We start from the raw sequence: 25,672 nt of genomic DNA, 5'->3' as shown, positions 1-25,672 counted from the left end.
AGGTGGACATAATACAACACAGTTAAACCCCACAGTTAAATAGGGCAATGGCACCACCTACTGTCTCAAAGGCCCCTCTGCACGGACTTGTAATGCCAAAGGATTATGGGTAATCCTCAGAGTAGGAAGATTCACAACCAGGTAATGATGTATATAAGCCTTTCCTAAAGCTGAGACTGCTCAGACTCTCTTCAAAAGCAGAAAATCGCACGAGGCCTACCCAATCTTATTTTTTTTTCTAATCAAAAAATAAGAGAAAGTGATGTCTTTCCTTAAATGTGTTTTTTTTAAACAGCATTACCAACACAGACTGTTAGTAATAAATCGTTAATGCTACGCAGTCATATGCAAGGTGGCTACCACTGCAGAGTGAATATTAGAAGCTAATGTGCAGTAAGTTTAGGTCAGAGTAATGAACAACAATTAAATTAACCACCTCCTATAACCAATTTTGATTCACTTTTTATATAAATAAATACATTTATATAAATATGTAACTCTACACACTTCTAAAAATCTCAGACGGAATTTGGTTATTACTGCGGTTCGCCTGCAATACCTTTGTGACCCACCAGGGGGCCCCCAGCCCACAGCTTAAAAACAAATAGTTATGTCTATAACTTCTGTTCCCTGAACGAGAGGAATGAGGTACAACATTAAGTATGGGATATCACGCCCTCGCGTGTTCTGGCTGAAGAAACCTTTATTCACGTGATGAAACGCGCACGGCCCAACCTGCACATATAGCCGCTGTCATCACAGTAGGAAACCGGCCCTTGAAGCCTGGAGTTTTACACCCCTGTTTTAAAGTCTCTTTGTGCTGGCTTTCATCTTCTCTTTGTGATGTGGGGGTTGTCTTCATACCTAAATACTAAAAGAAAGATCATACGTGTCCTCATCAGGATAGGGATTTGTGTTGGTGTGTGGGGCTGTAGACTCGGGTTAATTTTGTTACATGATGGTTATGAGATAGTGTGTTTCAGATCATTTTACAGATTAACATGAAAGTAATGTAACTATTGAATTACTTTTTCTTACTAGTAATTCATTAATGCTAATACTTCTGTAAAAAGTGCTTTGTGTAATATGTGTAATACATTAATTCTTTTAAATATTGACTGACAACAAAGAGGGCACATATCTCCAACATGCACAAACATGTGACCAACAACATGTAATTAATTTGCATGAACGTAATATGATGTTTGGCGATAGTGGTGACTTTCAAAGAGGAACCAGTGAGAATCGATGATGAAATCAGAATTGCTAAATCCTTATCAGTTCCCATCCCTACAAGGAACATGACTCAAACACTGTCTCCTCCACACAGTCCTCATTCATAAAACGCATTCTTAAAATGCCTGAACATTACAGCCAACAGGTGGATTCATATGAGCTAACCAACAGTGAAGAACCAACCAACCAACCCAGTGACTTCACATTCTGTACTGCCACAAGATGGTGATACACTCTTTAAATGGAAACTTTAAACTCTTATTTTGAAAATCCAGCTTCACAGACAGAGTTCACGCATGACAGTTTTGGGTTGTTGTTTTTTTAAAGTAGGGCTCCATGGTGTAAATTAGACTTAATACTTGTAGTGGTTTATGTCCACTTTAAGCATCTTGGTACCAAAAATACCCCAAAAATTCTGTAAAAATACAAATAAAACAGCATCATCTAGCTTATTATAATATATTATAGCTTGTTTGGCTTAACATAATAGCTTCATAACTTGATTTAAGTTATGAATGAATTTGGGATGAGTAGTAAGAGTAAAAAACGAATTATCATGCAAAATACCAACTGATATTTCTGTAATAAAATTACATCTGTGTTTAAAACATCCGAGAGAAGTCACCTGATTTAAAAATATGGAGGAACACGAGGAGCAAAGTGTAAACATTACAAAAGTCAAATGATATTAAGAGCAGGAAACTGAAGAACGAGTTTGTTTAAGAAATTGTGTGAAAATCACCACATAATAAAGGTTTCGGACTCACACTGTAATACAGCATTTATAAAGATATTTATGAGGCCGTCTACAGGTTCAGATCAGAAATGAAGTCAGATTAATAGTGCAAACACACAGTCACTGAGACATCAGCATAAGTGAAAGTGTTCTGAATGTGAACACAGATGTGAAAGATGAGTATGTGCGTAAATGTTTTTCAAGTAACTATAATGACAGCTCATCTGAATGCTGTGGTTTCTGTGTTTTATCTAGTTTGCTGCACTGAGCTGCACTTTGATAATATCACTTAAATGTGTTAAGTCTTCAGTTTGACTTCTTTACTGTGCTGTGTGAAAGATCAGAGAAAACAAGCCTGGAATGAACAAATCCCAAACTGAGTGAACAAAAATAGAAATGACGGGGAGAAGGATATTTTTGGCCACAATCTGTTGCTTATTGATTATATGCTGTGTACTGATTTTACTTTCTGTTGTAAGATTGGATGTTGCTTAAGAATGCATGCAACACACTGTAAAACTAAAGCACATTAGGTCATCTTTTTATATGGAAACCTCCAAAACCTCCAAACCTCCAAAAGTTAATCCACCAGCTATATTAGTATGAAACTCTCGGGTGCACTGGGCCTGATTACATATAAGGAAGCTTGCAATAATATGAAATAAGTCCCAATTATCAACTTGGTGTCATCTGCTGGAAGAAAGTGAGAAGTAAAATTATATATATTGCATTACTGGCTGAAAACCATATTCTGGTATTAGCAGTTATTAGCAGAAAGCAAACCAGACTTAATTTCTGTGAAGATAGAAGTTTGACGTGACTGTTCAATGAGCAACAACTGGAGAAGAAACACTGACACAACAAAGCTTTAATCTGCTAATGATCTTACTTCTGTTTTGATAGGGCTGGATAACATTTGCTGAAGTACTTACTAAATAATTGATGGTTAATTAGTAAGCAGTTAACTGATATTCCACAAATATGTGTCAGATGTGTCAATATGGTCTGCAGAAAAACCTGCTCCTCCATCTTCTGGCATGCCTTGGAAAAGCTCGGTAAGAAAGTTTTGTTATTATTCTCTGATCATTTAATATGGCGTTAACTAGATTTTCTTTAGTTTGTTCTTTTGGAAGTAACATCATACATGGTGAAAAAGCACCCAAAAACCTGATGCAGTACATGGCCTCTGTGCAGAACAACAAGGGTGAACATGTTTGTGGAGGATTTCTCATCAAGGAGGACTTTGCAGTCTCTGCTGCACACTGTGATAAATAGTGAGTAATCAAACATCTTCTGCTGTAATCTCTGACTCATGTCACTGAAACACATTTAGAAAATGTATTGATTTCCTTTCATTGATCACTCCTTCAGCAACCTCACATACGTCGTTCTTGGCAACCACAATCTCAAGAATAGCAGTCATCAAAAAATAAGGATTGAAAACAAAACCATCCATGAAAATTATAAAGGTGTTGGACATCATGATGATTAAAGTAACTACATGTTCATGTTCACAACAGCTTCACATGACATATTTGCGGTCTTATTATTCTAATTACATTGCAACAAAAGAGCAATCATATGAAAACTGGTATTTTTACTTTATGTTGTTTGTCTCCAGTTGTCCAAGAAGGCTCATCTAGGCCATGGGGTACAAACAATTAAGTTTCAACCTGCTGAAATAAACCTAAAAGAAAACCAAGTGTGTCAGGTGGCTGGATGGGGAAAAACTGAAACTGATGATGATAAACCTGCTGATGAGCTGATGGTGGTGGATGTGGATGTGTCTGTCAGTGGGGTGACTTCTAAATGGCCACCATGGTCACCACCCATCTGGGGGAGTTTGCCCCCTCAAAATATACTAATGTGCCACAAACAGGACTTTAACATCACCAACCATTCCCATGTTATTACGGTGTATCCATATAAATGGCCCACCCTGTAGATTACTGTAATCCTCTGGTTAAAATGAGGAGACAATAGTTTACAATTTAGAAATTTTCCTTAAATGAAGAGAGGAGTCAAATCTTACAATAAGATAATGAACAGTGGATGAACAAAACAAAGTAATCACTTGACTGATTCTTGAATGTATATCAGGAGCAGCTATTATCACGACCTTGGTGTTATTGGAGTTTAAAACAAAGCAATTATTGGAGAGCCAGCCACAAATCTCGGATAAACAATCAACTAAGGTGTATCCAGCTGACAAGGCTTAAAAGACATAAACAGCAGAATATCATCGGCATGGAAATAAGAAACAAAAGAATGGAATAATGCTGAAGGTAGCATGTAAAAGAAAAATAACAATAGACCAAGGACTGAACTTTGTGGAACCCCACAGGTTAGAGAAGCAGTGCTAGAGAACTTGTTCACCCTGACAGAGAAATATCCTTTCAGAAAAATAGGAAGAAAACCAGAATAGCGCTTAAACAGTGATTCCAGACAAAACCTTGCAAAATATTTTGGTGTAACTGTATTAATGGTAACATTTTCTCATTGAGGCACCTGTTAATTGTATTAACACCAAAGCAGCAATTAACAACCCCCTCTTCTACTTAACTGACCAAATCAGTATCCCAGAATGACTGACTTGATACAATACTTGTTTATAATTCTGAGCACATACGTGTGTGTATTTACATATATATTCGTATTTGTAAATGCAAGTATGTGTACTTGTGTATATATTGTTTTTTTTCTGTATATGTCTGAAATAAAGATACAATACAATACAATACAATAAATATGTATCTGTGAAATGTTCAATCACATTAATTGTGTGGTGTTTTTTATGATCACAATTTAAAAAGACACACAATCACACAATGTATTACCTATCAGACAGTGTGATAAAAAAAAACAAAAAACACTGCTATATTCTATTTGAAAATGTAAGAGAAGCAAAGTGATTTTTACCTCGTCAAATATGTAAATAAATAAGCCACAAAGGGCTCGTTTGACAAAGAACAAATCAAGAATGTGGCCTGACTGCCTTTTTAGGCTTAAAAGACATTTAATTTGGTTAAAAATGAAGGACTGATTACCAATTTTTGATCAAGATTTTTTAAATTAAGATTAAGATTTAGTGATGTGAGATTTAGAAGTTACTGTAAAAACATGACACTTTGAGAGAATTGCAGTACAAACAATAAGAGACAGACAGAAGGAAAGATATCTTTACTTCAGCTTTATTAGAAAGTAGGAAAAGTAGAAAGTAAAAGTAAAGTAAAATATTGTTTTGTATCAATTTTGTTTTTTGTGGGGTCTTTGGTGGTGTCAAGTACAAATACTGAACAAAACTAAACAAGAAAACATATTTTAAAAATTTATCTTTGTGAAAAAATCTGTTCAAAATCCTCATATTCATTTACTGGACATAGTGAATGTGTCTGGGGGACAGACTGGACAGTCTCACTGTTGTTTTACTTTTGTGTGTGCATAAACAGACTAACCACAGGCTGCTATGTGCACAGTCTGTAACGATTAGAGCAAGCCAGCAGTGACAAAGATTCCATAAAATATAACATAATCAATGAGATAATAAAATGATGCTGGTCAAGTGAAAGGTATGAAGTGATAGCTCAGCCGATTAAACATCATAAAAGCATAAAACATTGTCATCTAGCTTAGTTTATGTGGACTGATGCCTGATGACTTTTAAGACTTCATAGTTTCTTTGATCCACTTGAGTTGCCTCTTTGAGAGAAACGAGTAGACTCCAGGCTTGTAAATGTCCCCACAACCAGCTCCAAAAGAAGTAACTCCAACCAGCTGAAAGCCGCACAGCAGTGGGCCTCCGGAATCCCCCTGCAGCAAGTACATATGCACTGTAGACCTTTTTTCTCACTTACAGGTGTCAAAACGTCAAAAGGGTGCTGAGCTCAATGATTACATGCTCATATACATTCTTCATACTTACTTGACAGGTATCCGCTGCTTTTTTGCCATTTGAACCAGCACATACCATTTTACTGACTTTGTTGTATTTACTGATTCCTTAAGCTGAGAAAGAGTTGAAAAGAAATGTTACATTTTGACAGTGACTATCTATATGTTACAGACTTGCCACTGTGATAAAGTCTGGGTCACTACTTAATAATTTATATATTTTTTTTGGAAAATGGGAAATAGGTGAGGCGAATTATTGAAACATGTATAAACATACACAGAAATGGACTTTATAAGGTGGAAACAAACTTATTTTTTTAGGCAGGTTTGTGTGCATGTGCTGATGGTGTACTAAAGTTGTGGTGTGAGAGAGAAACTCGCAACCATTAAACAGCCCATGTGTTTCAGGAAGACAGTGTAGTGTTATAATGATAAACAAGATAATGCAAAGATAATACAGGTGCCCAAAAAAAAACAGGATGCGGTTAGAAGTCAAAATGTGATCATCAGACTTGACAGAGCAACTGCTGTGTAAAACCTCCACTTCACAGTCCTGCCAACACAACTTCACCTTTTTTGCTGGCATCATGCTCAGTCTTCAAAAAATCCTGCTCCTCCATGTTCTGGCATGTCTCGGACGACTCAGTAAGAACTGCAAGTCTTTCTTATTGTCCTCCGACCGTTTAATGGAACGTTAACTTCATTTTGGTTTGCTTTATTTGACTTTTTCCAGCACATGTTATTGCCATCATACATGGAGAAAAAGCCCCAGAGAACTCGATGCAGTACATGGCCTCTGTGCAGGACTACAACGGTCACCATGTTTGTGGAGGATTTCTCATCACTGAGGAATTTGTAGTCTCGGCTGCAAACTGTGATGACTCGTGAGTAATCAAACATCTTCTGCTTCTGCTTCTCTGACTCATGTCATTAAAAGCCATTGTATTGATTACCTCTCATTGATTACTCTTTCAGGAGCCTCACACACGTTGTTCTCGGGAACCACAATCTCAAGAACGGCAATCATCAAAAAATAAGGATTGAAAACAAAATCATCCATGAAAATTACCAACAGGTTGGACTGGGTAATGACATCATGCTGATTAAAGTAAGTACATGCTCATGTTCACAACAGTTTTACATGTTGTGTAATTTCCCCTTGTGGGACAATTAAAGGATTATTCTATGTGGTTTTATTATTCAGATTATATCTAAAAAACTATCGTAAGAACATAGATATATTTTTTACTTCATGTTGTGTCTCCAGCTGTCTGAGAAAGTTAAACTGGGCCACGGAGTAGAAATAATTCAGCTTCCACCTGCTGAAATAAACCTAAAAGAAAACCAAGTGTGTCAGGTGGCTGGATGGGGAACAACTACAACTAATGGTGAACCTGTTGATGAGCTGAGGGTGGTGAACGTGTCTGTCATTAACCCAAGGGTCTGTAAGGAACAATGGCCTGGTCTTCCTGCCAATGTAATCTGTGCAGGTGGATGTGGAACAAACAAAGGATTCTGTCAGGTATGTTTTCTGTCCTTTCAGTTTAAACAGGTTTCATGTTCACATATCTTAAAAACATAAACACAATAAGTATAAACTGATAAATTAAAATTCTTCCTCCTCACAGGGAGATTTTGGTGGTCCTCTGGTGTGTCATGGGTTTGCTGTTGGTGTTGTTTCTTTCAACTATAAGAGGAACTGCAATTACCCCAATAAACCCAACGTCTATACGGACATCTCAAAATACCGTCAGTGTTTCTGAAAACATTTTTTTGAGTAAAACACTTAAAATAAAAAGGTTTTTCTTTTCACTATTGAAATGTGAGAATTTCTGATTCTTTCATCTGTTTAACCAAAAACAAAAATATAAACGTATCCCACACTCAATCTGTCATTTCTTTCTGTAACAGCCAAAAGGCTGAATTTTTTATATTATTTCTGCCTTTGTAGTGGACCACGCTTCAGTTTGCCTGTGATGAAAGACATATTTGCATCCTTGTATGTTTTTTTGCTTCTCAAAATTTTAATTCAGTTTTTTCCAATTAAACTGAAGTTCAATATCAAAAGAAGTAATCAAATTCAGACTTGAACAGCTCTTCTGGTACAGCTTTATCATTTTACCTTTTTTTTTTTAAATTGGTAAATTATATTCATAATATAATTTTAAGTCTGCAGGTGTTACCATGGATACAGGCCAATGACTGTAGAGCCACATTCTTCTACCAGAAAATGAGAAAACATGTTTCATAACATTTCATTTTTTATATTCCTTGTTTGTTGCTCTATGAATGATGAACAGAAGCGTACTACAGTAAAGCTCAAAAACATGCTGGGTTCAGGGAATGACTACTTTTTGGTATTTAAGTAATATGAGGATTTTGTCGGCTTACTGTCGGCTCCAACATGTGCTCGGTGGAGATTATGTTTGTTTTTACCTTAAATGTATTACACAATATTTGTCCTCACTCTCACAAGTCACCACCCGATGTTTGTGGAGAGAGGTGATTATTGGCAAAAAGACATAAGATTTGAGGGTAATAGTAGAATGAACTGGTTTTCAGTGGCTTGGATTTTTTTTATACTGCACACACCTGTGCTGGAAGATTTTATCAAACATTATAACAACTTCATCTACTGAAACAGCATGTTCTAGTGGTTCAACAGAGACCCATACAAATCTTCTTCTGAGCTTCAGTGCAGGGCAATGAGGCTCAAACAACAACACAAAAGGTTTAATTTATGTGCACTATATCTTACTACAGCTGGAGTACAGATTTATTAGGATGAGGATAATGAATAATAAATTCACATTAATGCTGCAGATTCTGTATGAATGATAATTCAACAGATGAAAAGCTCTGTGAGTGCAGTTCCACTAACCACAGTAATAGTTTCGTAACTGCGAGTGTAGAGCATCGACTCTTAATCTAAAACACAAAGGCAAATAAGTATATAATATTACACAGTATACTTATAAAAAAAGAGTCCAAACCTCCAAATTCTACCAACTACATTATAATTAAATTGTGTTGATATAATTATATTGATATGAGAAGCTCTATTCAACCCAAAAGAGTCATAAATTGTCTGTGAAGCCGGCAGGAGTCAACCCCAATGCAGATTTACAGGCAGGACTTTAACCCAAAAAACACAGCTCTTATTGCTGGATATGAACAGAGGTTGAAAGAGAATTAAAATATTCTACTGAAGTAAAAGTAATATTACTTTGATGAAATTTTACTAAAGTACAAGTAAAATTACCTGTCTAAAAATGTACTCGAGTAAATATAAAAAGTAGCTGATTTAAAATGTACTCGGAGCAAAGGTTAAATAGTTGTTTTTTTTTGACAGCAGGAGGACAATGGAATACAAATCTCAAAGTAGTTGTTTTCTAATTAAAAGAAAAACAAATTAAAGTGCAATAGCAGTTCAACTGGGTGATGGTCATAAGCATTGTTGGTCAAGTTACTTGAAAAAAGTAATCAGTAAGTAATTACTGATTACTTTCCCCCAAAAAGTAATCCCGTTACTTTACTGATTACTTATTTTCAAAAGTAATTATTTACTTAGTTACTTTTTAAAAGCATGATTTACAACCTGAATAGGTAATAAAGCGATAGATCTTTCAGCCCAATTCTACTTTTTCTGCATAATCCATCATATAAAATGTAATTAAATTACATTCCTGCCTGCCTGCTGAATAGATATGTCTCAAAGGCATGACCAGGTGATTGAAAACAGCTGTGGGAGTCAGTTTCCGCCTACACCACACCCCGAAACCCACTTCTCCACCCCTCCCCTGCAGCTGAGCCACAAACCACTCCCACTGCACCGTCTCCTTCACTGACAATGTCAACCTCTGCTGAGTACTCACACAGTCATTCAGATACGATGGTATACATCCACATATACTTGGAGCAAAACTTCTTTCCCCAAACATCTCATACTCTATTATCCACTTAGGTACCATCACAGCAGGTGAAGTCAATTCATCACAGTCATCACTCACTCAGTCTGACATCATTTGGGTCCTAAATGGTGGAGATAGGACCCCAAGTAAACATTATGAATCCCATATTGAGAGCTCTTCCTTTATAATAAGGAACCACATATTTTTTGATCCCTTGAACTTCTCACCGTCTACACAAACATCACTATATAACTTTCCCAAATCATAATAATTAACAACATCATTATAAATAACAACAGACCAACAACAGAGAGTTTTGGATATTACGCAAAAACAGGAGGGACGTGGGATCGCTCTGATACACGGCATACGATACGGCATCGTGGTGGGGGCCGGCATCACGGGCATCGGCAAAAAATAAATAAAATTGCTCGTACTCATGCTGCCCCGACATCAGCCAGCGCCTATTGGGAATGGTACAGGCACCGATCGTTTTTCCATCGCCCATTTGCTGGAAGTAAGGGCTCCCTCCGTTTGCGAGGTGTGCCTGCTGCTTGCGGCACAGGGAGGAGAGGGCTCTGGCTGGCTGGAGCAGCATCTAATAACCAACTCGCAAAATACAACAAAATAAAAACAAACCAACAAACACAAAAACACCAGACATTATGATACAGACTTATAATTTGCACCGATGTTTTTTCGAAATTCTATACGCGAAAAGTGAGTGCGAGAGCCCTCGGTGCGCCTGCTCGCTGCTGAAGTCAAAGTAAACTTTATTGTCATCTCTGCTACATACAGTCCAGTATATAGAGAGACGAGACGACGAGGCTCCAGTTGCAGTGCAAGGAAACAAACAATAAATATAAGTAGAGTAAGAAAATAAATATACACTTTAGGACTAGGGGTAGTCGCCTGAGAGAGTGTTCGCCCAGGGCGCCAAACAGGCTAGGACCGCCAATGCAGTGATTATATACTGCACGTGCTCCAACTCCAACTATAATATCATAATTATGACTGCAGAGTGTTCGAGCTTATATCTAAATCTAAATCTGTTATTTCCTTGTTACTTCTCTGAGATTTCAGGTAGTGCCTCTGCTTTCTTCACTTGTTAGACAAACATTTGTTTTGCATAACACAAAAAGGAAAATAAATATGTAATGTCACAGATTATAGATTTGTATATAGATGATATTTATATAGAGTGTTCTTCCTGATAAGGAAGAGCTAAGAGAGACATATGTGGAACAAAAGTGATTATAGTGATATATATAAGAAGAGTTATTTATAAAAAGCACAGACAGACTGCACAGTAATGAATAAAGTTCATGATTCCCAGCTAAACAATTGTAATTTCATTGACTTCCCAGGCGTAGAACATGCTGTTCCAAGCTCTAATTTGTGTTTTTCAAAATATTACAAATGTACAGAAAACTACACAAGAGGCTGAAGGTCTTGGGGGAAATCAGCGCTGTTATTGGCAGTATTGTAAGAAAACAGTGAAGAAACAATAGTTTCTCATTCATTATTCTTCCAGGAATATTCATCCAGTGTTATTTGGGGTGCCCGAGATTTTAAGAAGGCTGATGATCACACAGAGTGCAAGTATTTGCAAACATACTTATTATAATTTAATCTCTGGCTCTCTTCCACAGCGTGTCTTTGGCTGCCTTTCCCTCAGCCTTGTTCTGTTGGAGGTTTCTTCCTGTTAAAATGGAGTTTTTCCTTCCCACTGTTGCCAAAGCGCTTGCTCATCATAGGGGGTCATCTGATTTGGAGGGTTTTCTCTGTATTACTGTAGAGTCTTTACCTTACAATAAAATCACAGTGTAATTTACCCCCAGGGTTAAATATTAATTATACTTTAATACTACCTAAAATACTTAGTTGCATCTTGTGAGCATCTGCTCTGCCAGCTGATTGAGTGGCTTGTTTTGTACACCTGACCAAGGAACTAGGGATGGGAATCGAGAACCAGTGTTCCAGTTCCTTGTCATTCTTAGTCTGCTTGTCTATCGATCCGATTTATTGGTTCTTGTACTTAAACTGCAATCAGCTGGTTTCAGTTTTGTGTCTTGAAATGTGAGGTTCAACAGGTAACAAACTGATGAGCAGTCAGGCTGAAGCTTCCATTTCTACCTGTTCATGTTTCTAAAGCAGAATCACGTTGATGATCGCTTTAAAACAGGGGTGTCCAACTCCAGGCCTCAACCTGCAGGTTTTAGATGTGTCCTTGATCCAACACAGGCAAATAAATGGCTAAATTACCTCCTCAACATGTCTTGAAGTTCTCCAGAGGGCGGGTAATGAACTAACTATTTGATTCAAGTGTGTTGAACCACGATTATATCTAAAACCTGCATGAAACCGGCCCTTGAAGCCTGGAGTTTTACACCCCTGCTTTAAAGTCTCTTTGTGCTGGCTTTCATCTTCTCTTTGTGATGTGGGCGTTGTCTTCATACCTAAATACTAAAAGAAAGATCATACGTGTCCTCATCAGGATAGGGATTTGTGTTGGTGTGTGGGGCTGTAGCCTCGGGTTAATTTTGTGACATGATGGTTATGAGATAGTGTGTTTCAGATCATTTTACAGACTAACGTGAAAGTAATGTAACTATTGAATTACTTTTTCTTACTAGTAATTCATTAATGCTAATACTTCTGTAAAAAGTGCTTTGCGTAATATGTGTAATACATTCATTCTTTTAAGTAACTACTCACAACAAAGAGGGCACATATCTCCAACATGCACAAACATGTGACCAACAGCATGTAATTAATTTGCATGAACGTAATATGATGTTTGGCGATAGTGGTGACTTTCAAAGAGGAACCATTGAGAATTGATAATGAAATCAGAATTGCTAAATTCTTATCAGTTCCCATCCCTACAAGGAACATGACTCAAACACTGTCTCCTCCACACAGTCCTCATTCATAAAACGCATTCTTAAAATGCCTGAACATTACGGCCAACAGGTGGATTCATATGAGCTAACCAACAGTGAAGAACCAACCAACCAACCCAGTGACTTCACATTCTGTACTGCCACAAGATGGTGATACACTCTTTAAATGGAAACTTTAAACTCTTATTTTGAAAATCCAGCTTCACAGACAGAGTTCACGCATGACAGTTTTGGGTTGTTGTTTTTTTAAAGTAGGGCTCCATGGTGTAAATTAGACTTAATACTTGTAGTGGTTTATGTCCACTTTAAGCATCTTGGTACCAAAAATACCCCAAAAATTCTGTAAAAATACAAATAAAACAGCATCTAGCTTATTATAATATATTATAGCTTGTTTGGCTTAACATAATAGCTTCATAACTTGATTTAAGTTATGAATGAATTTGGGATGAGTAGTAAGAGTAAAAAATGAGTTATCATGCAAAATACCAACTGATATTTCTGTAATCAAATTACATCTGTGTTTAAAGCATCCGAGAGAAGTCACCTGATTTAAAAATATGGAGGAACACGAGGAGCAAAGTGTAAACATTACAAAAGTCAAATGATATTAAGAGCAGGAAACTGAAGAACGAGTTTGTTTAAGAAATTGTGTGAAAATCACCACATAATAAAGGTTTCGGACTCACACTGTAATACAGTATTTATAAAGATATTTATGAGGCCGTCTACAGGTTCAGATCAGAAATGAAGTCAGATTAATAGTGCAAACACACAGTCACTGAGACATCAGCATAAGTGAAAGTGTTCTGAATGTGAACACAGATGTGAAAGATGAGTATGTGCGTAAATGTTGTTAAAGTAACTATAACAACAGCTCATCTGAATGCTGTGGTTTCTGTGTTTTATCTAGTTTGCTGCACTGAGCTGCACTTTGATAATATCACTTAAATGTGTTAAGTCTTCAGTTTGACTTCTTTACTGTGCTGTGTGAAAGATCAGAGTGTCAGGGTCCTGGGTCTGAGCGACCCAGGATCCCGAGCAGCTATGAATTATATTATTATTGTATGTATATTTGGTGTTGCTGTCCTTCTCCCTGTTTGCACGTGTGTGTGTGTGTGTGTGTGTGTGTGTGTGTGTGTGTGTGTGTGTGTGTGTGTGTGTGTGTATCTGTTTCTGCGGGCGCCTTCAGACCTGGTGGGTGTGGCCCTGCTGGCGGACTGGCCACACACGAAGCCACACACCTGCTGCTGATCAGGCCTCGTCGGGGGAGCTACTTAGGAGAGTCTTGGAGCTCCCACCGACGCGGGATCGTTGCGTGAGACTCCACGTTAGTCACCTAGTTTAGGGTTAGTCTTTTAGTGCATGCCTGCTATTGTTAAGTGTCCTGACAGCTGCCGCTATTGTTTCCCGCAGGAGGAGCGTGGGAGGCTCAAAGGGCAGGTAGCACCGGTAGTGCAGACACGGAGCAGAGAGCACAAGGAGGACACGACACAGGAGTCTTGGGAAACACGGGGATTTATTGTTGTTTTGCACCATACACTGTAAATAAATGCACTGTTCGCACACAGAGCACCGCGCCTGGGTCCTCCTTCCCTACACCCCCACGGTCTGCCTGTCAAACCGTGACACAGAGAAAACAAGCCTGGAATGAACAAATCCCAAACTGAGTGAGCAAAAATAGAAATGACGGGGAGAAGGATATTTTTGGCTACAATCTGTTGCTTATTGATTATATGCTGTCAGGAGGAGTTACGCTCTGGGTAAGAAAACACATCACTTAATTTTATAAAGCTTTATATTGATCATATTTATTTTTGCACTGTATGAAAATCCAGCAATAACATTTATATTGTACTCACTCTAAATCGAGATATTATTGGAGCAGTTTGTGGGCATGTTAATTATCTCCATCTGTATTACACTTCACATCTTATGTTAAAAATAAATACTGCAATATTTTGATTTGGAAATTTAGGAAAAGTGAGTGGGTTCTTACCCAGTGCAGTGTGCAGCTGTCAGGACCCATTGTGTGTGGATTAATGTCCCCCCACACATAGATTTCTTACTTGTCAAATAAACCATGAAGGGCAGCAAGTGTGGCTTAACTTCCTTCCTTCCATCTCAGAACCATGACCTAAAACAACAAAAAATATCCAGTCACATAAGAAAATCAGCAGATTTTTAAGTCAAAAACAGATGAGTGAGCACACATCCTGCACCAACTGATTTACTGAGAGATATCAGTTATGTAAATTAAAGTACAAAACATCATTCATCTGACTGGATGATGGAAAGAAGCATGAACAAGATGAAAACATTGAAATTCCTCCGGCACAACATGTCGTCTCACTTCTCGCTGAGCGGATGTTGAATTCACTGAAGTCCACTGTGATGCACAGCTTTATACACTGTGCACACACACACACACACACACACACACACACACACACACACACACACACACGCACACAGAGCCAGAAGTGCTCTTAATGTGTTATAAAAATCATCAGTAGTTTTGAAAATAAAAAATATAATTTGCCAATTGGCTCACATGTTAATCATATGTGCTTTTTAACAATCATCATTAATTTTGTAGTTTTACCAGTATTACTGTGAACTGGGTTGAATCCACACAGTGCCCACAAAATATATCAGAGATCACCACCTAGTGGTTTAATGTGAATATTGAGTGTCAGTGACACAATGAGGTTAGGATCATAAAAGCAAAGATATTTGATTGATTGTTAAATATCTGTGACAGCTGTGTCTGATTTACAGTGATTTTGATTTTTCAGGTGGAGAGTATTTAAATGAGTCAGGCAAATGTGAATTGAAAAGTCTATGACACAAAGTTTCTTGCAAGTTGCACAAAATTTAACATGGAAAAAAAATCCTGTATTCAGCCTGCGATGGCTGTAATAGCTGCTAATAGAAGAGTTTATTTTTTGGAGGCGAGATGTTATCAGAACGAGAGAGAACTCTCTGTATTGAAACTCTTCACTCAGTCTTCATGCCGAGTGTGTCGGTGAGCCCACTCTTTGCTCCTCACTAACACAGTTTTCATGAAACAGAGCAGAAATAAACCGAGCTCAGCTTCTTTTTCTCAGCAGTGCGCACACAGCGAGCAGCTTCTCTCTGCTGAATCTGTAATTAATACTGTTACTGTGTTAGATTAATGCCTGAATGTTGCCACACGCATGTGGCACGGTAACATTATATCAAAACATACAGATTTTCCTTCAGCCTCCTCTCACTTATCAGAACTGCCTATTTTCAGAGATTACCACTGGACTGAAACCTGAGCTTACACTGGATTATTTTGGTCAGAAGGCCTGCAATCTGCAGCACTTTATTCCTACCTCTGTGCTTACGTTGAGTGTTTGGAACGAGCAAAAGCATCTGGTCTGCTGACCTGAAAGAATGAGGCAGGACATAATGGTGCTTCAGCTCAGACAGATAACATTGGGCACAGCCATTAATAGGAGATTTTTCTGTCCTCCCTTGTGTGGTTTCCAGAAAAATCCTTAAATCTTTATGCGGTCCTTTCAATATGTCGACAATACAAACCACACTTTTAATCTTAAAAGGCTTCTTTTTCTGTTTTTCTGTTTCCACCAATAAATCTTGAAGTTGACCTTGAAGACGGTCAAAGGTGGATGTGAGCCAAATTTAAATGGCTTGTTAACATGACCCCGCTTCACACCCCTACAATGTTTTAACAGAATTCATTTGACACTTATTGAGCTATCATGTTTACAGATGGTATGGCATGTTTCCCTTAGCACTTCAGCTAGACTTTTACAGTCATCTGATAACTCTGCCCTGCCACAACGGGCCTGTCTTAGTAGTCTACTATCTTTTGTTTCTTCTGCAAAGATGCACTCCACATGTTTACACTTTGCTCCACTCTTATACATGTTCCTCGTTTATCACGAGGTTTACCACACAGTCATTTCCATCCTTTTGGCAAAATCCAGCCCCATCAGCATTTCTCTCCTTAACACCATACCTAATCAACACCTGATCAACACTTCCTCATTGCCTCTGCTCCCTTCACCTGCACTGATGTTTGCTGCTTCATCCAACTGACTTCAGCATCACGTCTTCAATTTCCAACTTCAAACTCATGATTCTTTCAGACACTCTCTTTACCGCCACAGCACTATTCACATATTCTTCCTTCAAGAGACCATGCTCCATAATAATGCCTCCTACAGAAGAGTCGTAGTGCCCTACTACAGGACAAATCCTGCAACCCTCGCTCCATAAACAGTTCACACAGTGGAAGAAATGGTCCCAAGGAGGCGCTAAATGAAAAGGCATCTCCTTCCTGTTTTTACATTGCTGGTGGACAGATTATGAGCCAAGTACCATAATGTTATTAGTCTTGGTTCAAATATGAAATCAGTAACCCGGTGGGATATTGTTGTTTTAACTTTGAATTTTTACAGTGTTGCAAAATGTTTCAACAACCCAGCTTTTTGAAGGTTTAGGCAGGCAGCCCATGTGTTTCAGGATGATGGGGTAGTGTAATACTGATGAACAAGATAATGTAAAGATAATACAGGTGCCAAAAAGACAGGATGCGGTTAGAAGTCAAAATGTGATCATCAGACTTGACAGAGCAACTGCTGTATAAAACCTCCACTTCACAGTCCTGCCAACACAACTTCACCTTTTTGCTGGCATCATGCTCAGTCTGCAAAAAATCCTGCTCCTCCATGTTCTGGCATGCCTCGGGCGACTTGGTAAGAACTGCAAGTCTTTGTTATTATACTCCAATTGTTTAATGGAACAGTAACTTCATTTTGATTTCCTTTTTTCAGCACATGGAAGTGATATCATAGATGGTGAAAAAGCCCCAGAGAACTCAATGCACTACATGGCCTCTGTGCAGAACAACATGGGTCAACATGTTTGTGGAGGATTTCTCATCACTGAAGACTTTGTAGTCTCGGCTGCACACTGTGATAAATAGTGAGTAATCAGACATCTTTTCCTGTACTCTCTAACTCATGTCACTGAAATGCATTTAGAAAATGTATTGATTTCCTTTCATTGATCACTCCTTCAGCAACCCCACATACGTTGTTCTCGGCAACCACAATCTCAAGAATGGCAATCATCAAAAAATAAGGATTGAAAAAAAAATCATCCATGAAAATTATAAAAGTGTTGGACTGGGTGATGACATCATGCTGATTAAAGTAAGTACATATTCATGTTCACAACAGTTTTAGATGACATATTTGCGGTCTTATTATTCTAATTACATTGCAACAAAAGAGCAATCATAAGAAAAATGGCATTTTTACTTTATTGTGTTTGTCTCCAGTTGTCTAAGAAAGCTCATCTAGGCCACATGGTACGAACAATTCAGCTTCCACCTGAAGAAATACACCTTCGAGAAAACCAAGTGTGTCAGGTGGCTGGATGGGGAAAAACTAAAACTGATGATAATAAACCTGCTGATGAGCTGATGGTGGTGGACGTGTCTGTCATTGACAAACAAATCTGTAAGGACCAGTGGGGTAATCTTCCTGCCAACGTTGTCTGTGCAGGTGGATATGGCACACCCAAAGGATTCTGTCAGGTATGTGTTCTGTTTTCACTGAAAGTTAAACTTGTATTCCATCAACAAAAGAATCATTTTTTTTAAATAGAAAAATTGAAATCTTTGCTCCTCACAGGGTGATTCTGGGGGACCTCTGGTGTGTCAAGGGTTAGCTGTTGGCATTGTTTCTTATAACCACAATGGTATCTGCAATTACCCAGAGGAGCCCAACGTCTACACCGACATCACAAAATACGTTCAATGGATCAACAAAACTGTGACTGGCAGAAACAGTTTGGTGTAAAAGTTCGTCTTTTGCATACTGAAACTTAAACATTTTGAAGTTGTTTTCTCTGCTTGCTTTGTCATCGTGACCAAAAAATGGAAATAAAAATGCTTCTGACAAGCCGCAGTCTCATTTCCTTTATTTCAGTGTCATTGCAAACATATGAGTTAACAAAACAAACAAGAAACTCAGATACTATGTGAAATGACTTTTTGTCCGCTTGGCATCTTTCTTGGCCTTAAGACAACAATTCTGATGGCTAAAGATCCAAACGGGACACACACACAAAAAAAAAAAAGTGTACTGAAAATTAAAGTAATAACACTGCAGCAAGCACCACATTACCTCATAAAAAAAAACACAATGCACAGGGGGAACTTCTAATTCCAACTGTATAACTGAAAAACTGCTTAAAATTTCAGTATTAAAGCTTTGTATGCTGCTTAAAAGAAAAATCTGCGAAAAAACAGCACAAACCCGTACAGAAATATGAAGCTGAAAGGTCAGAGTGGGATGAGCATTGATGGAGGCCAATTTCACTCCCCAGACACTCCGAGTATGAGATGGCTTCAGGCAGGATCCTCACATCAACCTGCAGACGCCTGAGAGAGAAACAGAGGCTAATATTTCTCTCTTCAGTAGTGTTAAGAGGACGCGACCCTTTGCTTCCTATATTTTCACAAAGCAATAAGAGATGATAGAACGAATCTTTGTGTAATACATAAACAACCACAGAGTGCACACACCTGAGGCCTGACCACGGAGTACAATAAGGTGCTTATTGAAGCAAGTACAGGTTTAACCCTGGCTTCTCAGGTTTAAGATCCTAGTTCAACACGGCGACTTATGCTGCAGACCTAACCCACTCTGCCACAGATAACGCTCTGGGTAAGAGACCAGAAGGTACGAAACCACCTCCTACAGACCGATCAATCCCCTGGAAAATAGCACCAATATTCCCAGAAGAAGCTGGATGCGGGTCTGAAGTCTTTCAATATCAGTTTTTCAATATCATCTAAAGTCTTCAATGAGAAAAGCATCAACAAGAAACTGATTATTAGAAACCACTTTATTTAACATTTATATGCCCGCTCTCAGACCATTAACACCACTGGTACAGCAGCTGAAACAATAAAGCTGCCCTACATGCATCTAAACATCATTTTAATGTAATCTCTCAGTTTCGCTTGTGTGTTAATGACAGAGCCGTAACACTGATGAGTATCAATTTACACAATCAGCAGTTCTGCTGCATTTCCTTACCGGCTTCAAATTGGCTAGACTTTATTAATATGGTAAGTCCTTTCCAGTCATACTGGCCAAAACCCTGAAAGCACACACATTCATGCAGCTCTGATAATAAACATTTCCTCTCTCACACTGTTGCTTATTCTGCAGCAGCTGTGTTGCTTTCATCTGTATAGTGAGTTTAACCTCTTCATATGTGCCTAATATTCCAGTTTCCTTTATGAATCAGCCGCATCGCTTCCTGTGTACTCACTGATGTTTGTAATTAGTCAGATGCTGCCAACGCCGCCGCTTTGATGTGAACACGCTCGCAGCTAGATTGATAAACCCTGAGTTGATACCTACCTTCGTGTGACTGTTTAGCCTGACTGCTGATGTCAGAGTGAGATATCTGAAACACATCCTGGGTATGCTGAAGGTGCTTTGTAGTGCAGGCTGCTGGTACAGGATGAAACGACTGGAAAAACAAATCTTCAATCATCCTGTGACATTTCAAAATGTCCTCATGACACATCTGCAGTCACAGTTAAAAGATTTGCAGTCATAAGTGAAAATCTTTAACCAGAGAGTGTTCTAATAGCAAATCATCGATGCATAAATCATGTCCTAAAAAATAGATTTTTACAATTTATTTTGACCAGTCAGCTTCTTTTCTACCTGTTAGGCTTTAATTTCAACTTTAAATATTAGTCCTCAAAGAAAAAATGGAACCTGCCACTGTACAAAAAGAGAAAAAAAAAAGAGAGAAAAAAAAGAAGAAAAAAAAGAAAGAAATGACTTTTTGTCAAGTGAATGTTAGATAAGCTCAAGGCTATCACCATTATCCCTTCAACTTCCTGTTTTCACAAAACTACAGTGATGCTGTTAGTGCCAGCTGACCAGAGTCTCTTCAGGTTGTTTGGTTGCTTTAATTAATTTATTATCAACAACAATATAAAATTATGCACAAAATGAACTACTAATGTAAAAAAATGTGTTTTTATTTATATATTTTTATTATATAAATATTCTTTTATTTATTCACTCCACATAAAATGTAAAAAAAAAATTACAAAAATACAAAAAATACAAAAAACAACTATTTACAATTCAACTTTTAACTATTCAAATTTTCAGATTTTTCCTTATAAACAAATTTAAAAGGAAACAACACAAGATACTGCAAACCACAACACAATAAAATATTGATTAAAATATGCAAAACAAAAAGAAAAAAAATGAATGCCCAGATCTTTAATTAAGGGAAAGGTTGGCATTTAGAAATATTAATATCACACTCAACTGACTGTGTTTTTTCTTCCCATTCCACTGATGGGTGGACAGTTCTCAGGTGCCTGTGCAGCTTGTGTGTGGAGCAGGCTCTATATGATAGTCTTTTCTGGAGAGATTATCTCTCAGCTGGCCTGGGAACGCCTTTGTGTTCCCCCGGATAAGCTGGAGGAGGTGGCTGGGGAGAGGGAGGTCTGGGCTTCTCTGCTTAGGCTGCTGCCCCCGTGACTCAGCCCCGGAAGAAGATGCATTGGATGGTGAAAACAAAAGTGAGGTCAGAGGTCAAATGTGATAGCCCATACACCAGTATCTTCTCCTAAATGTTTCCAGTTCAAACAAAGGGAGCAGAATTATAAGCAGATTTTTAAAGATAAAAGTCATTTTATAAAAGTTTGACCTTTTTTGACCTTAAAGAAGAGGCCAGCTTTCCCAGGAATTTCTATATATCATTCCGTATATGCCTATATGTTCTCAATACAAACAGTGACAGTAATGATCATATATAACATCATTATCACTTCAACCTTCAGAGAGTTTCTAGTTACCTTGAAGGAGAGGTCAGAAGTCACCAAGATGACGGCTGAGATGCAGGTTTCATTACTGAGATGATTCACGAGTGTATCGTATCACTGAGTGTGTATGTGAAAGCTGCTTCATCTGCTTTGTTAAGAAACTCATTTTAGTTCATTACACATTATCCAAAAGTGTCAGTACAAGTTAGCATTTTTCTGTTTTGGGGGTTTTTCTTTTTCTTTGCCTGTCCCGTTCGGCACTGTGGCAATCAGAATTATTGTGTGAAGGCCAAGAGAAATGCCCAACGGATTTATTTTTCCAAGTGGATCATTATGGCTTATCCATACCGGTTCACTTGATTGATCTTTATTATTATTATTATTTATGTATTTATTTATTTGTTTATTTTAAAATTTAAGTAATTACAAATGGAAAAGACATGACTGGGGGACTGGAAAGGGAAAAACGCAGAGAAGAGAATTTCAAGAAAAGGAGAGGGAAAGAAAAATAGAGGGCAAGAGGGACAGTGAGAAAGGAGACTAAAAATCCGCTGGATCACCTGCTGGAAGAAAAAGAAGAAACCAAGAAAAAAGAGAACAACACAGTAGGGAGACCACAGCATCAACCTGGATAAGTTGATGCTCACGCACCTGTGCACGTGAATGTGCTTGTATTCAAAAGGTTCCTATGAGAGTGATAGCTTAAGATTGTCATTTGCACTTAGAAACATATAATCATTTATGCTTAGAGATATATAATCGTTTGTATGTTGATAAAATGTCTCATCCTTATTTAGGTCTGCTAAGGTTCTGTGTGCACTCTGTGTACCATGAAATGGGAGGACGTTCCCCTCCCTTCTGCTGTTTCGGCATACCTCATACACATGTTAAGTTCATGGGAAGGTCGCATCTTGTTTGGTGATATATGGTATGGCGGAACACACACTCTGTATCTGTTCAGTTACAACAGTCTTTTGTCTTAGTTGGGCTGCTGCAAGGAAGACTCCCACTATTCTCCCGGGAGGCTCCTGGCACCGGTCATCATGGGAGTTTCATCTCTTTGCAGATAACATAGTAAAACATTGTTAGGCCTGACTGAGCAGTTTTCACAGGCTCATATTTTGACACACACACACACAAACTATGCATATTCATGTAATCACTGTTGTCAGTAAAAGTAGCTGTACGAGGAGTCCGGCCGAGGTTGACTGGGTTCAAGTGGAGGGAACAGCGCTTGACCTTAGTCGGCTTCCCTCGTGAGTGATCACACAAAGAGCTCTGTCTTGTGTCTTGTTTTGCTGCTGCAGTTGGTTGTCTTACGTTCCAGCAGGGTTTGTACTTAGATAAACCCAACAGTTCCTCCATCTAACTATCTAATAGTGTGGGGAGCCATAGCCCTGCCCCCCAAGACATGAAGCAGGCATGGATGAGATCCAGCCCCCAGACATCTAGAGGCCCCCAGAGCATGAGAGCCCTGGGAGGACCAGGAGGGGCAGCTGTGCCACCCACCCAGAAAAGAGCTGAGGAGCGCCCCCACCGTTCCCGCAGGCTCTGCCGGCAGCCAGCTGTGCTAGCAACGAGGAGCAACGAGGCTGTGGAGGAGCTTCGCACGTGTTTGGAGTCTACAGACTGGGACACAATGAAGGCTGCTTCTAACAGCTTGGACGAGTTTACGGACACTGTCACCTCCTATATCCATTTCTGTGAGGACAGCATTGTGCCATCACGCACCAGGGTGAGTTATAACAATGACAAACCCTGGTTTACTCCTAAACTCAAAAAGCTGTGGCTGGAAAAGAGAAAGGCGTTCAGAAGCGGAGACAGGGACTGCTACAGAGAGGCCAAGTACAGGTTCACTAAAGAAGTGGACATTGCTAAACATCAGCACTCTGAGAAGATGCAGCAGCAGATCTCAGAGAATGACTCGGCCTCTGTGTGGAAAGGTTTTAGGAATATCACAAACTACAAGCCTAAAACCCCCCACTCCACTGATGACTTGCTCTTGGCCAACACCCTTAACGACTTCTACTGTCGTTTTGACGAGCCATCAGGCAGCCTTCACACCTCCAACGGCCCCAACAATAGAGGCACTTTGGACACTAATTCCCCCACCTCTCCCCCCTCCATAGAGCCATCACCACCTTCAAACCGTTCACCTACAACACCCCCCTCCTCACCCCACACAAAAGAGGATTTCACACCACCTCCTCCCACCACAACTCTTCATATTCATGAAGCAGATGTGAGGAAGCAGTTTAAGAACCTGAATGCTCGGAAAGCTCCCGGCCCAGACGGCGTGTCTCCTGCCACCCTCAGACACTGTGCAAACGAGCTGGCCCCAGTGTTTTCTGGCATTTTCAACTCCTCACTGCAGGCATGTCATGTGCCTGCCTGCTTCAAGTCCTCCACCATAATCCCTGTCCCCAAGAAACCTAGGATCACTGGACTAAATGATTACAGACCCGTGGCTCTGACATCTGTGGTCATGAAGTCATTTGAGCGCCTAGTTCTCTCCCATCTCAGGACCCTCACGGCCCCCCTCCTGGACCCCCTGCAGTTTGCATATAGAGCCAACAGGTCTGTAGATGACGCCATCAACATGGCCCTACACTTCATCCTGCAGCATCTGGACTCCCCAGGAACCTACGCCAGGATCCTGTTTGTGGACTTCAGCTCTGCCTTCAACACCATCCTTCCAGACCATCTCCGAGACAAGCTTTCCCAGATGAATGTGCCTGATCCCATCTGCCGGTGGATCACTGACTTCCTGACGGACAGGAAGCAGCATGTGAGGCTGGGAAAGAATGTCTCGGACTCCCGCACCATCAGCACCGGCTCCCCTCAGGGCTGTGTTCTTTCTCCTCTGCTCTTCTCCCTGTACACCAACTGCTGCACCTCCACCCACCAGTCTGTCAAGCTAATCAAGTTTGCAGATGACACCACCGTTATTGGACTCATCTCGGACGGGGACGAGTCTGCCTACAGGAGGGAGGTTGAACGTCTGGTGTCCTGGTGCAGCCACAACAACCTGGTGCTGAATGCCCAGAAGACAGTGGAGATTATTGTGGACTTCAGGAAGCACACAGCCCCACTCCCCCCATCATCCTGACTGACACCCCCATCACCTCTGTGGACTCATTCCGCTTCCTGGGTACCACCATCACCCAGGACCTGAAGTGGGAGCCCACCATCACCTCCGTCATCAAGAAAGCCCAGCAGAGGATGTACTTCCTGAGGCAGCTGAAGAAATTCAACCTGCCAACACGGACGATGATGCAGTTCTACACTGCAATCATCGAGTCCATCCTCACCTCCTCCATCACCGTGTGGTACGCTGGAGCCACTATCAGGGACAAACAGAGACTGCAGCGTGTTGTGCGCTCTGCTGAGAAGGTGATTGGCTGCAGACTCCCATCTTTGCAGGACCTGTACACCTCCAGGACACTGGGGCGTGCAGCTCGGATCTCAGCTGACCCTTCTCACCCTGGACACAGTCTGTTTGACCTGCTCCCCTCAGGCAGGAGGCTCCGGTCCATTCGCACCAGAACCTCTCGCCATAAGAACAGTTTCTTCCCCTCTGCTGTTGGACACATGAACAATAACCATATGGCTGTCCCCGCCACTAACACATGACCCTACGCTGTGTCACTGCATCATTCCATGTTTGGCACTGATCACCACCTGCACTCATGTATATATCTTTCAACGTAGCACTCTTAATTCTTACTCTCATGTATATATCTCATGTATATCTCATGCACATATCTTTCCACGTAGCACTTTTAATTCTTATCCCTATTTTTTCCATGTCTATTTAAGTGTTATTTATGACACTATGTTTGCACTGAAGCACCGCAGCAATTTCCTAATGTTGTAAACCTGCTCAACATTTGGCAATAAACCCCATTCTGATTCTGATTCTGATTCTGATTCTAGAGTGGACTGAGCTGCGAGCCTAATTTTCAAATATTAATATTCATGTAAACTCTGAAGTGATATTAAGGTGTTTTACAATCACAGTTTAAGGTATATTTGGTGTTTGAACTATTTAAATAGGCAGCTATAAGCGTTTGTAGAGGGAGTATTATGGTTCCTAACCACCGTGAACAAGTTTAACAGA

General features: G+C 39.6%; 3 protein-coding genes across 3 annotated transcripts; all 3 read left to right on the top strand.

The window, feature by feature from the left end:
- Window positions 1-2,953: 2,953 nt before the first annotated feature.
- On the top strand, window positions 2,954-4,397 carry LOC113015845 (mast cell protease 2-like). The gene is made up of 5 exons (XM_026158199.1): window positions 2,954-3,027; window positions 3,106-3,246; window positions 3,344-3,459; window positions 3,577-3,761; window positions 4,317-4,397. The coding sequence occupies exons 1-5, from the start codon at window positions 2,954-2,956 to the stop codon at window positions 4,395-4,397; spliced, it is 597 nt and encodes a 198-aa protein (XP_026013984.1).
- Window positions 4,398-6,428: 2,031 nt separating this feature from the next.
- Window positions 6,429-7,626, top strand: LOC113016348 (granzyme B(G,H)-like). Its single transcript, XM_026159118.1, has 5 exons — window positions 6,429-6,508; window positions 6,597-6,747; window positions 6,839-6,971; window positions 7,131-7,385; window positions 7,492-7,626. Exons 1-5 carry the CDS (start codon window positions 6,451-6,453, stop codon window positions 7,624-7,626), a joined length of 732 nt encoding a protein of 243 aa, XP_026014903.1. The 5' UTR covers window positions 6,429-6,450.
- Window positions 7,627-17,310: 9,684 nt separating this feature from the next.
- On the top strand, window positions 17,311-18,635 carry LOC113016423 (trypsin-like). The gene is made up of 5 exons (XM_026159251.1): window positions 17,311-17,431; window positions 17,510-17,660; window positions 17,758-17,890; window positions 18,019-18,276; window positions 18,374-18,635. The coding sequence occupies exons 1-5, from the start codon at window positions 17,374-17,376 to the stop codon at window positions 18,539-18,541; spliced, it is 768 nt and encodes a 255-aa protein (XP_026015036.1). The 5' UTR covers window positions 17,311-17,373; the 3' UTR covers window positions 18,542-18,635.
- The last annotated feature ends 7,037 nt before the right edge of the window (window positions 18,636-25,672 follow it).

This window comes from Astatotilapia calliptera, chromosome 23 (genome assembly GCF_900246225.1).
Source record: "Astatotilapia calliptera chromosome 23, fAstCal1.2, whole genome shotgun sequence".
Classification (NCBI taxonomy): Eukaryota; Metazoa; Chordata; class Actinopteri; order Cichliformes; family Cichlidae; genus Astatotilapia; species Astatotilapia calliptera.
Note: the sequence above shows the minus strand (reverse complement) of the source record. Positions and strands in the feature narration are given on the sequence as shown.